The sequence below is a fragment of the Lineus longissimus genome, chromosome 15, assembly GCF_910592395.1.
Source record: "Lineus longissimus chromosome 15, tnLinLong1.2, whole genome shotgun sequence".
Lineage (NCBI taxonomy): Eukaryota > Metazoa > Nemertea > Pilidiophora > Heteronemertea > Lineidae > Lineus > Lineus longissimus.
In genome coordinates this window covers 11,035,410-11,049,899 of record NC_088322.1, presented here as the reverse complement: position 1 = coordinate 11,049,899, position 14,490 = coordinate 11,035,410, and the positions used below count along the sequence as shown (strand labels likewise).

Here is a 14,490-nt window from a genome sequence, read left to right as displayed (position 1 = left end):
TAGTAAGAAATTCAAACGACCGAAAGGCCCTTCTGAATACGGCCTGAAACATGATAGACCTCCAATGCTCCGATGCGCTTGATTTCACAAACCAGCAAGCCGTGGGACGATACGGACCTTCGCAGAGAATCCTGGAAGAAAAAAGATAAAAAGGTCCTCTCATCGGGACTCGAACTCGAGACCTCTGGTTTTATTTGCCAACACTCTTATCCTCAAGGCCACTGGGCTGCTTGAAATGCCTGTCGTTTTATACGCCTTTATAGAATGTGCAAACATTTGTGTGTATCTTTGTTCAACATCTTTGAGCGACTTCCAGTTGGAAACTGCAGGAAGAAAGTCATTTTGTCTTTGCTGTGCGTGATTATGTATGCGGAGTCTACGTTTTCTCTTAGCAATGTTCAGCTTTGTCTTGGTATCTTCTTCTATTACATGTATTAGAGAAAATTTCTGGTTCATCTCTCAAAAATAAAGCATAATCGCCATTCATATAAGATATATTTGCTGGCAGCAGTTCATAAGAAAGCCTCCCCCCCCCCCGTTAAGACATTAACGACAAACTGGCTTTCATCACCGTGGATGTCAGACTTTATACTGTTAACAACGTGCACCGACACATGTACATTTCAAGCTCCGCATAAGAATCCCGCTCGGTTCTTATTGGATTCTGCTTTGCGATATTTTTCAGTGCTCTATAAACTTTTGACGAGGTTAGCTGAGAACTCTGAAGATACGTATAGACACCTTAAAGCTATTTTACGATGGCGCTTTGGCCCCGAAAATGCAATTCTACAAAGTTAATGCAACAATTTACCGGACACATTGTACGGTGACTGTATTTTCAAAGTGCTAGCTCTGAGAGGATGTGAATGTCTGTTTCAGACCCAGCTGCTAGTATTCTTAATTGGATAACCTACTCAAAGAAAATAGATTTCGTTGCTTTGAAGTGCTCGCCTCGGCAATTTTAGTATGTAAAATAATTTCGTCAAACATTTACGAGGAAGTAGGATTTTCAATGTGCGTGCGGCATTCGATCCGTGTGATGGTTTATCAAAATATGACGCATTTTAATGGATGAAGTATATGTATTTCAATGAACACGTATCAAAATTGAACATTTGAGTGCGCCGCAGTTAAACAAATTTATTAAATTGCATGCAAGTAAGTTCAGCCTGATTTCTCCACAAACTTTTTTTCCACAAGTTTTGCGACTATTGTTTGATACTATGTTCCATCTTATCTTATCTTGTAATTTCATTAGAAATTGCAAATTGTCTCATTTGACCTCTGTGTTGCCATCTGTGATACGATCGAGTATCAATCTATCCTAGGAGATCAGCATCCCAGAGTTCCCAGGCTTCTGTGATGAAATGACCACAGTTTAGTGATACCCCCCTCTTGTATTCAGTGGTATTAATAATGTTTGTGATAGATATCCTCTCATGAATTTAGAAAAAAAACAATTGCCTGGCTAGATGATCTCCTCTTTTTCCGGACTGGCAAAACAAAGTTCTCGGATTTTACTGGAAATAGCAACGCGATGGTTCTTTTTTATCTATTCGACAACTGTAAAAGAAATCAGATTTATTTCTCTTTGGCTCTGTGTCACAATAACATCAACTCACTGTACCACCTGTCTAAAGAAGTCCCATGCATGATCAATAGAGAGACCAGGTGTTGGTAACTAGGAGTCCAATTATCGTGTGCAAGGAGACTTCCTAAATGGCAATACAAAAACGTGACATGTGTGGAAAGTCTTCTATTGAATGAGAGCCATCTATTATGAGAGTTGTGTCGTATCAATACGCATGTTTGCTCGTAGTGATTTGGTTTTTCTTGATGCATCCGTTCTAGTAAAGGCGGGATGACCTTTCGAATGGCATTAAAAACTAAATTTAATTACATATAAAACTTAGAAACCCACAATTCAATTGTCTCCACACCTCACAGCCCGCACTTTTATTGTCGAATAATCTGGAGGCTTCATCCTAAAGTGAAGTGAGATACTTGGCGGCTCGAACACTGCGATATGGCTCTTACTCGAAAACATTTCAGAATCAACACGAAATTTGGGACATGACATAATGATTTTCGGAAAGCGGCTTGTCGTCAGCAAGGTTGTTTCATCATCCAGGATCCGCATAATAAACCGTCATCATAATCTCCACGGCAATCAAAGTAATCAGGCCTTTTTAGCTTGTTTTGACGTTACACCTAAACACCCATCAATTTTAGAAACACTGACAAGAAATCACCATGAATTATCCAAGTAATCTAGAGCTAATCACACGTGGCAGTCTTCCGCTTACCTGCCAATGAATTCCTAGCCAACTTCCTTTAGCCTGTCGTCTGTTCACATCATTTTGCGACATGCTGCCATAAAGTATATCAAAATGGCGGCGCAGTGTCATTCTTGAATAATGAATGGGAATTGGTTATGCGGTTCAAGAAAATTGTCATTGAGAATGTTTTACTTTTTTATCATAACGAGAACATAGCATATCATGTTAGGACATTAAAAAACGTAATTGTGTTTCAAAAAGTAAGGAACATGCAATTCAGATATTTCGCACCATTAGTGGTATTGATATTTTCCTCAATGGCAAGAAATCTTAGGCCAATACGTCGAGTATTCTTCATCAGGCAAAACTCAAGAAGGAAATAATCATGTGGCGCCAAAGCGAAGTGAAATATGGGCTGCAGACATTCGTAATCCACCAAATAAAAATCGTTAAAAACTCTAAATGAATTTTTGAGAATCGCCGAGATAAGGAGGAGTGCAGATTTAGCGTCTCTATCAGAAGTAGTAAAATTTGCGCTCCTCTTCTGCAACTACAAACAAATGTTAAACTGGTCATGCCTCAGGAGATAAACGTCTGATAAAATATCGATAAAGCTACATATAACAGTTATTTTGGGTCCTCGCCATCTGTCGAAGTAGGGGGCTGATTAGTTTTTCTACTGATTAACGGGACTAAGTGCATATCCCGGCGACACTGACTTTTGGCTCAGGTCGTAAACCGTATATATAAAACGTCGCCATGCAGTTCACTGAGACTATGGAATGGAATATTAACTTTTTTGTGGTCAACTTCTCACGATGTATTTTCGGCGACATGTTTATGATGTCAGTGAATAAACTCGCCATTTTGTTGAACCTATTCATACAAAAATCATATATATTTCATTTTTGCCTGACTTTCTCATGTTATTGATGAACCATCAGAGAACGCAAATATCCAACAACATACATAAGTAACATTGAACCATGATCTGTTATGATCATTTCGAGTTCTCAAATCAGCAGGCTGCTATTTTTGTCCCCTAATGACTGTATATAAGATAGTTTACAATGTAAATAATTCACCGACCGCATGTGACCTAATTGCTTTTTACCCGGCTGATCACGACATTCCCACCGTTGTTCATTAAGGCTTCCATCAAGACTTATCATGCTAAAAAATAACGTTGTTTAAATCATTTCACCATTCGACCAGGCAATTAGAAAATGTCCTAAACCAATAAATATAGGCAGATGTGGCATTTAACTGATATGGAAAAGAGCTGGTTGTCACGTCTTATTGATCAATTTTAATGTACTTAGTGCTAAGTGCAAAGTGAGGTACAGCGGATTAGCGAAAGAAGATACGCAGAAATACCAGTGGAGTGCTTTAGTTCTAAATGTGTTTTGGCCCTCCCGAGCAGATACACCACGATGAATAGGTAAAGTCGGCATATCTCTTAATGTCAGCGCAGGCATGTAGTGCATGTACTAGGGCATTACCAACCCCTCCCCGCACTTGTGCACTTGGAGGTGACCAACATGCATGCTTGCCTTCAGCATCCATACGCATTTGAATACATGTAGACGAATTCATAACAATATTGAACCGTAATTTTCTTGGACAAATGCCTATTTAGAATTCGGAATTCGTACACTTGTCGAAACCTCACCATTGCTCAGCGGCTGTGGCCAGTCCTGATAAACGCTTTGAGCTATGCCTCTCCTCTCAGGTGTGGCAAACTAAGCTGTTATCAATGTAAGCAGATACTATCCCCTGAGCTAATGCTCTTCCGTCCCCGCAGACATGACCATCTGGCTTTTTATCATCTGCTTCTGATATACATGTACTGTAAGTACGTACATGTACGGTCGTAAGTGAAAGAACTAGACCTATCGACCCCCATGGAGGTTGTTTCGTGGGGTCGATGTGATCAAATTTGCCCTGACAATACATTGATTGATTAGACAGTAGAACAATGGGAATTTAGGCCTAGATGCGAGCGGGTAGTCAACTTCGGGGTAAAGCCCGTAGCGCACTAGCCGCCAACTTCGGCGTTCACAGGCGTTTTTTGCCGCAAGAGTCCTGAACGCCTGAAACATCCCTCGTCTGCTACGAACGGCGTCGGCGAACGCGACTTGCCGCAACTTGCCGCAACTAAACGCCAAATATCTAACATGTTTGATTTTTGACGCGTGTCGCCGCGTTTAAACGCAAGAAGAAGCCAGGTGTGCTACGGATTGCCGCCTGAATTGGCGTCGGCGGCGAGGCTATGGCCGATCAGTATGCGTCTTGATGTCACATGATTTCAAAATGGCAGCTTAAAGTGGCGGAAAAGACGCTACTGGACGCCGATTCTGGGCAGGTGTGCTCTGACCGGGATCCACTGGCCGCCAACTTCGGCGTCGAGAGGCGTCAACTGAACGCTTCTTGTCGCCAAAGTTGGCGGCTAGTGTGCTGCGGGCTCAAGGGACAGAAGAAAGTAATGAAGTTGGCTTTCCGCCAATTGACGGTGACCACAGCGGAAAGACGCTCTAGTGAGATGATGCTTTTGATACTCTATCACTTCTGTTGAATTGCCAAGCGCGTAACATGAGCAGTACCAAAACGTCAATTTCATGGTAATAATTTAGATGTGATCAAAATTGACGTGATTCATGATAGGAAATTTCCGGCAGTCCGCGATGGAAAATGAAGACGTTCCATTTCACAGGTGCGGGCTATGTCTATGGTAACCATGGCAACAATAATGCAATTGTATATTTGATAATGGAGAGCAGAATTCCCAGAAATGACGTTTTTACGGTTTGTTCTTGGTTGTGGTTTTTTTTCCAGCGAGAAACATGCTAAGAGTAATTGGGCTTTTGTTCTGCATTACGGCGCTTCGATGAACGCCAATTGTTCGCCGCTTTATTTTTTTCGATACGCGCAATTTCCAACAAAAATCACAAAATCTCGATTCATGTTTTGGCTAATTGCGAAACATATTCCAAATCTCAACTGTTCTGCAAGGTGCGGAGTCGGGCAATATTTTGTTTCTCACCAGGAAAAATCAGCAGAAATATTTTGAACTCCCCATGGGTCGACGTCGATCTGATGTTAATGTGACGTCGATCCCTGAACAGGCAGGACCGCTGCAGAAACCTCTCTGAATTACGTACAGCGGCATGCAAGCGCAGTGCTTAGAACCTCATGATCTCCGAGGCAATTAAAACAACATCAAAAGTATTAAAAACAAATCAGCCGAGAGACAATAACAACTTCCCTAGAAATCACATTATAAAAACCTCATTAACTTCAGCCTAATAGGAGAGAGTCGGGAAAGGTATACCTTGTCTGTCAACAGCCATGGTGTACCGCCACAATATCACGAGCTTGAAGCAATCTGGTGATTAACGATCGTGCAGTCGTTGTTGGTCGAACATAATACACTAAAACCGATGTCAGACGCGCGAATTTCAACAATAAATCATAGGGCCGTTTATAGAGGGGATTGCGGCAATTGACCACTAGGGTTACAAAAAAGCTGTTCCGATACCATTATTATATATATCAAATTTGCACTGGCAATAATTACAATGTAGCTCATAGCCCGTAGCGTATGTTTTCTTGAGAAATCGGGTTTTGGGTCTTTTCTACCAGAGCAAACCCTAAAACTGCACACTTGATATGAATCCCGACTTCATACCTCGACTACTAAATACAAGCATGTTTCAACTTTTCACATTGCCATATCGCGTCTGATACAAGCATGTGCCGAACTCCGCTCATTGCTATATCCAATCTAATGCACTGCACGCATGTGTGCCCTATCACTATACAGAAAAGCCTCTTCCTCTCTTTCCAGGCAATGATAAAGCCCCATTTATGTTCACTAATGGTGGCTTCCTGTCGTTCCCTACGGCACAAAAACTGAAAGAGAAATTAATTCTGAAATATGTGTTTAGTGCGATATCCCAAGGCGGTGAGCGGAAATCCATTGCCGCGGTGAAGTAATTTGATTGCTGAGCTATTGAAAGATCTTCAGGGACAAAATTCATAGCTGGTTCAACTTGACATGGTGGTTATGGTTTCGACGGGTTGTCACTAAATGAGGATAACCAAGCAACACCACATCCTCATAATAGGGCCAGCCATGTCTTCCTAAGAAAATGGTGATCAGCGATATCGTTGCAAAAGTGCAGGGCGGGAAATCATGCGGTCGTGGGTATGACTACCAAAAGGATCACCAGTGTTTCCTTGCTGTATCCCTGAACATGCTGAGCAACACAAATCACCCTGAATAGTTTCTCTCTATAAATGAGACAGACAATCGAGATTCCGTGTACCTGGCAATGGGCCCGCTTGTTCAAAATACGGGTTCATTTTGTAATCTTATTAGGTAAGCTTACGTTTATCCCATATTAACACTGTAACACGAGAAAGTTGTTTTTATTGTGTTGTAATCGTAAACCCGCCGCAGTAATAGCATTCCGCGAAGTTACTATTTATAGCTCACAAGGTCATTTGAATAAGATATTGATGACGTTTTAGTCACGTGACAGTCGGACATCGACACTTATTTCTACGCATTTGAGCTTATTTCAAAGTCAATTATCTTTGACCCTGCATTGTTTTTAGCATGAATGATACCATAGAGTCAGAGAGAGAAATATTCAGAACAACTATGTAGTATTTCCAACACTCGGGCATGTGCCAGATTGAATCTAACTGCCCTAGTTAGAAAGCCTGAATCCATTACGAAACCGCATGTTTGTCCGACTTTGCCTGTAATTCAGCGATGGGGAAATAGAGGGCAGCAGCTGCAGTGACGTCATCATCGCGGAATGCTATTGACAAAAGGTGAAAACTAAAACTCAAAACAGACGCAGGTTTATCATCGTATGTACATGAACGCGAAACTGGATGTTATATCAGGCGATCTCAAAGAAAATGACTAACAAAAACTCTCTGTGCAACTGTGCAATGGTAGAGGAATACACAGAATATTCGCCGACTGATATAGCGAACAAACATCAGAAGTGCCTCTATTCCCGAGGATATCTTTTATGGAAGCTTAGTTGTCAAGAGCCAATGACAAGTGACTCAGGTCATGTTACCCAAACGCTGGAGGAATCACAAACCGACCCCGGGAGAGGTACACTGGCTTACAATATTGTGTCATCTGTATAACAGCGGCTGAGAAGAAATCTAGGGTACAGGTATACTTCACCAAACACATACGAAAGAAGCATATGCTCAGTCATGAGAGGCAAAAAAGTGTGCATTTTAGCCTACAAGAAGAAATTGTGCATCCTAGCCCACAGGAAAAGGTCGGAATAGGGATGGTGTCTCAGTCACGCAACAGAGTAGTCATTCATCTGCAGCAGTACGCATAATCTTTTCTTTGGCAACTCTATTGTCATGGTACTTTATCATATCAGCTAAAACTCCATGCACGCCCGATTTGCAATGAGTTGACCATACTCGAAAAGAGTCTCTAACCACAAATACCATTTTTCTAGCTAAAGGGTATACTAGGCATCACGTAAATAGCGAGTTGAAGTAAATCAAAAAATCTTTCCCGTATGACGTATCTGTATCGATCACGCAATTTTTGACATGAAACCGATACGGATGGGTCCTACGAGGTTACGTGACCCCAATGTCTTATTTTTGGCCGCAAAACGTGGTGCCACCTAACATGTACACGGGAGTGTACGGATTTAAAAGAAAACACTGCTTCGTCATTACTTATTTAGTGGTTGACTATATACGAAGACACTTATGATAACTACATGTAACGTAGAAAGAGGCTTTGACGACAATTCGCCTTGGCAAAGATTTTCAGCAATGCACTTATCACTCGAGAATGCACGCGATTTTTTTTTGTTTTTTATTTGCAAAAGGAAAGCGCCTTTGGCATCAACAAATCGATTCGTTTGCCGCTTTCTCACCACCTTAACACAGAGTTATGTGGCAATACATCTCTCGGAGACTTATTGTACTTTTTTAGCGGGAAATACAGGTAAGATGTATGTTTCAATAAACCCACTAAAAACTGAGTATACGGTAATGGCTTTGTCAAAAAGTATTTAGGAGAAAGAAGTCGACCATAATGAGCGGCTTGGGGATTCACGTGGCAGACTATGTATTTTTATTTGAGAGAACATTAGAATCAGATCATGCTCTTTATAATATTTGAGTTAGGTCATCGCTGTAAGCCCATGCCATATCACTAAAGTAAACATCCCTCCATCCAACTTTGCTCCCAGGCTCAACTGAGTGATTTTCAAGTGAATCACTGGAAAGGAAAGTAACTATGGCAACTCTTCTTTACCCTACCCATGCACGAAAGGCCTATTCGGCATGTTAAGAAACAAAATTAGGACTAGGTGTCCATCAAGTCGAAGAAGGGTGAATCAGGATATCATATTGATCAATATATCAAGTTTCATCATCAGTTGCTAGGTGTGACTTGCTAATGAGCTTAATGGGTTAATTAGTAATATCCGATTATTGTCTTAACCTCGTACCCTTCAAGAATCAAGCAGTGCCATGGGCGGTTGCCAATCGACCACTTTCCAGTTACAGCTTCACCAATTGCCACCTCGCCCTGTTATTGCGTTATACTGCGCACGGTCTCCACTTTGACTATTTGCCCATTGGTTTTCTCGCCACGATACGGCTATTCATGATTTAGGATGACGAACTAAAAAGAAACGAGAATACGATATAGCCGATGCAACAGCTACCACAACGATTCCTGCCCACATCATCACCATCAGTGGTTACACGATCTTTGCGTATCTTTACCTCAAAGGAAAATCACCTTGTGCGCGTAATATGCTTGATTCTTGATATTATCAAAGAAAATCTGACAAGAAAAAGTACAACCATCAAGAATATTGATTTCGAAATCTGTTTTCACTCGCATGAGCAAAATTGCGCGGAGTTAAATAGCTTAACTTAAAACCCGTTGTTGTTTGCTATATGAAATTAATATCGACTTCCAGCTGAATAGCTTGAAATATAAAACGTATGTCAATGTCATATCACACCACTTCCGCGTTTCGCTCGACGATGTATGAATCGACAAGTCAACTTCGGTATTAAATTCGGTTCCGATGATGTGGAAGGAAGAAAAATAGATATATGTTGCATTGAGATTTTAATGACACATTTAGTCATGTGGAAGATGGATGGTTTTGTTATGATTTCAAGGATTTAGATTTTACAATATTGCCGGCGTGGCACAACATGGGTACAATGCAGTATTTGCGTGGTGTCGGAATCTGCTTGGTTGAAAATATCACTGATAATATGTGCATGACGATTTTCGAGACTACAAAATCGTAATTCGTAAACAACATAATCATCTACATTTTCTCTCCCAATAGTCACTGCAGACGGTTTTTTAAAAGCGGATATCAGTGAATACATCAAATGCCGTGGATCCTACGTTGCAACCGCAATCAGAAAGAAAAAAAACATGCTAATGCTAAACTGTCACTCATATCCTTTTATGTCGTTTTTTTCTCTTCTTCATAATTCCCGCGGATATTGTGCCGTGCGCTAATCAATCTCTGGTCAAGAAAATGAGTTGTTTTTGTCAATGGCAATCAATATTTTTTTAACATCCTGATCCTGGTTGCAAAACCTTATCAAAATACCGGCTCCATTTTCTGATCAGCTTAGCTTATATTAGTTCAACTATTTCAGGAATTAGGAGAGAAATCTTATAAAATCCCCCGGCCCTTCTTTCAGAATATATTACTTTAGTGCTTTAGCTGTTGCAGTACTAACTATACATTCTAAGTATTTTTTACTTCGTATATGTATGAATATGTACTACATACATTAACGTATCACACCCTTCCGTTTCTTCAATCAAACTACCGCCCTCCTAGACTGAAACATTAATAAAATATCATCGCGATATTCGCGGAGTTAAAGAACACTGCGAAAAAGGTTATCGAGCGATCTCATCGTGGTTCGATGATTCCGATGTCGCTCGGATTGGTAACCTATACGGCTGTAAATGCCACGGCTCGATTAGAAAGTGGGGCGCAAGATCTAGTAACGACGGAAAAAACACGTACTTTGACGATGTTGACACTCCGTGCAGCCAATCTTATGCATGCGCACAATATTTTAACTGTATTAATGAGAGGGCAAAGCCTAAAAGGTTCCTACCCTACGAAGATGTATGCATGTGGTCGATCCGACATTTCAGACAGAGAATTCGTACGCAATCGCTCTCAGCTATTTCTGACATTTTACTTTTGATGTGAACAAATGGTTTATGCATTGAAGACAGCTATTTTACTTATGGAATCAGAAAGTCCTTATTTTTTTCAAAATCATAGTTTAGTGTATTCAATGCATTGACACTTTCTAAGATTAATGGAAAGTTTTATACATGAACATGAAAACAGGTGGGTAAAGCAAAGAGAAGCAGCCGAGTGATCGCGGTTTGCATTTCGGGTTTCAGCTGTCGTAGAAAGCTTCCGGACCCCTTGCAACGCCAATATTGCTCTACCAAACCGTAATACGGTTGATGTCGCATGACTACCTACGTGAAAGCAGATAACCTCTTAATGTGGCAATAAAATCCGATTCATCTGTATACAAAGACCCTGATCGATAAAATACGATAGAAACTCAAACAGGACTTACCGGCACGTGTACCCGATATACAGTTACACTCCCCAGGGAATAGCAAAGTCTGTTAAATCGTCGAGGTAAGATATTCCTCCAGCAAATTCAATGTCCGAATAAATATCCAGAGAGTCGATATTCAGCGAAACATGCAGAGTTCAGCTGGAAACGCGTCGAATACTGACGCTATTTCAAGCGCGCAGCTAAAAGCTATATAACTATATATCGAGAAGGCAATCAGTCGTTATCAAGAATTCCCAGAACCATACTGTAATAAAGACTCGGTAATTCGATTTCCACATATGTTCCACCCATGCGTGAGGAATTCAATTCGCTACCTCAATCGTTCGCAACACTAACTGATGTGATTTGTCGACAAGGTGAATTCTCAGCAATACAGCGCCTCTCAGTGATCGTAGAATTGGAAAGAGACGCGATTAGCGCGGAGCAATGATAGGTTACTGGCATCATCCATATCGTGGGTTTTCTACAAGATTTTGTCTCACTGCCACGGCGAAACGCAACCTGAACAGCGCAGTTGTGGAGATTTAAGTGGAATATCGACAGAGAAGGAGCAGAAGAGAGTCAGAAAATCTCAGTTTTTTAATCCAAGGACACTAGATTTTTTTGTCGCATTGCATCTATTTGTTGATGAAATTTTCTTTTCTTTGAATATTTTGGCATGACATCTTTTGTCAGACAACCATAAGGTTTATGTTCGGTGATTAATGGTAGTCATGACGGATTACAATGTTTTATTTCCTTAAGAATTCTAGCAGGCTGCATTGATATAATAAATTCTATATAAAGTCCAGATGACTTCCTGTAATATCATCTTCTTTCCAAACTGAGACTATAGATGACTGGAGGGCTACCTAAACGTATGATGTCGTGTTTTACACAAGATACACGTACTGTACTCATAAACCGTAAATACATCTTTTAAAACTCATAAACCTTCGAACAAATTTGTCCATCCACACGTAGAATTGTCTAACTGTTATTGTCGAAAGGGCACTCTGACCTTCTACTGAACAGCCATTTCTACAGGCAATGACTCAAGCAACTCTAACGAGGTGGGTCTGTGGAATCTTGAGATTTTAATGCGATAATCGGTAGAGCCGCTAGTTATAGTCTCGACAGGAGAGATTTTCACTTTGATCCAATCAGAGTCGCCAGGATTAAATTACTTCCGAGTACTTAGAGAGGAGACCAGAGGAATGTCCTCTCAGCACTAATAATTTCCGATTTCCGCTTTACGTGCTAGACGGATGAGGACAACTTACCATTCGTATAGAAAACGTAAAACGGGGGGGGGGTCATGCCTATGTGTCACGGGTTCTATGTGTCCCCAATTAAACAAAAACGGAAAATAATATCCCAGGACGCATAATCGATCCCACACCGTTGGTACGTGATTTTTAAAAATTTGACATAGCATTATGACGAGACGTCGCGGATCGCCAATGCATGCTGCAGCTAGGGATGTTACCGGTTAATCACTGTGTAAGCATTCTTCTTCATAGATTCATTATAGAAATAATGCATCAACATAACACCAGCAAAATACCAATTTAGTAAAGAGACAATTAAAACATTTACTTAAACGATGCTTCGTGGGTTGGTGCTTTGAGTGAGTACTAACAACAGAATGAAGCCCTATACGTGCGACCGACTACTGTACCGTTTTGATATCTCCCATCCGATCCCAATCCTATACAAATGTCGCCCAATACAGCAGGCTGAGTAGCGGATGTTTCCCTCTGTATCTAGATCTATCACCTTAGCGTGTCCTCAGTGACCCTTGTTCAGTACTAATATACTCCAGTAGTCGATCCCAATGTCGATATATTGATTACTTCAGTATTCGCATTTTGATTTTAAACAGCCACACGCAATAATTTTGCCATTCATTTTTCATACAAATTGATATTTGACCATGTAGACCGTCCTGTTTATCATTTCTTTGGCCCGTAATAATTTGATATAGTGAAACAGGTTATTGACATGCATCCTTTATTTATAAAAAATTGAAAGAGCTGTTACTGTGTACATTGAAATTAAGGACTTCTAGTTCACTGATGGTCAAACTGGAGACCGAAAAAAGCCGTGGTACGTGGCGTTACTGTCGGTCACAAAATGCTGCACCAGCAAAATACACATATGTGTTCACAGACTACAACAAGTACATGTAAGACATTGACACAACGCTCTTTACACACACACACACACCTGCACGCATACAACAGCACAAAGAAGTCGGCCTAATTATGCGATCGGATTATTTCCTATGATGTTTGCTGAAGCGATGCTTGAATCGAATATCTGCGCTTGCAAGAAATGTATAAGAAATGTGAAATCAATACTGTCTGGGGTCAGGAAAGAAGGGCGCTAATTTACCGTTGGTGTGGGCTGAGCTGTAATAGCAGGCGTTTGTGGCATACGGAGAAAAGTGAAGAAAACGGGAAGGTGAAGAAATCCAGAGCTTTTTTAATTCATAAAAAAAACGATTGTGTAGGTAAAATTAATTTCCTGATTGGTGTTGAAGAAGTTTCGATGTGATTTAAGTCGCCGTTTGTCATTATTTGCTGCGTTAAAAAATTCCTCTATGACGGAGCGCTGAGCCTTTTCGTATGGATCTATTGCATTTTCTATTCGTAGATTTGTCTCTGTAATGTTTAGCCTCCTTAAAATCGTCCAGCAACATGTCATTTTTTTCTCCGTCCCCTATTTTTTCACCTGAGGCGTTAATAGCCGTGTTAAGGTCGCGAGCATATGCAATCATTATAGAAGCAATTATATAATAATTGGTGTTATATTTTTTATTGTGTCGTGATTGTATCCCACGGCAACGGCAGGGCGGAACTATGCTCACCATATAATGGATTAATATTTCACACCAATATCTCTGAGGGTTAGCAGCGAATCGTTGCATGAAACTACACGTATAGTGCCAGTGTTCACAAGGCCGTATTTAGCGGGGGTTAGGCGGGAGGGGGTTAGGCGGGAGGGGGTTAGGCGGGAGGGGGTTAGGCGGGAGGGGGTTAGGCGGGAGGGGGTGGGGGCTGATGCTTCCTCAGAGGTCTCCAACAAATTTGTTTTTCATGCAGATTTTGGCCTTTTTCCGACGAAAAGTGGTGTTCTGCCGTGAATTTTGGCCATTGCCTAAGGAATAATAAGGAGATCCGATAATAAGCCTGATAGATTATTCATTTTAATGACCAGAATAGGGTAACCCTGTTCAATCTACTTTCTTTTGGTACATCGGTGAGCCTGGGTTTGTCACAGCCGCATTCTTCTCCATACATGTTCCCTTCTTCTTACGCCTTTGCCACGGAAGAGTGTCCGTTCTTGGAACTACATCAACCACTGAATACAAAAGTTTGCACCACGGGTAAGCACCCGGTAAGACTGACGTGATATCCTGAACGTAAACTCTGGTTTCGACAGGGCGACGTATGACGCAATCTTAAATCTTATAGATATGCGTTACTGCCTGCGCTTAATACTTTTTCTTCACCGTTCAGAACTACCCAGTTTGAAAATTCTCACAGGATTCTGATAAGATTGT

At 41.0% G+C, this 14,490-nt stretch overlaps 1 protein-coding gene across 1 annotated transcript in view; it reads right to left on the bottom strand.

The window, feature by feature from the left end:
* LOC135499426 (uncharacterized) overlaps positions 1-14,490 on the bottom strand; it is a 28,410-nt gene that overhangs the window by 11,259 nt on the left and 2,661 nt on the right. Inside the window, exon 7 of the mRNA XM_064790169.1 lies at positions 10,938-11,013. Coding sequence (XP_064646239.1) covers positions 10,938-11,013 — 76 coding nt within the window. The remainder of the gene's footprint in view (positions 1-10,937; positions 11,014-14,490) is intronic.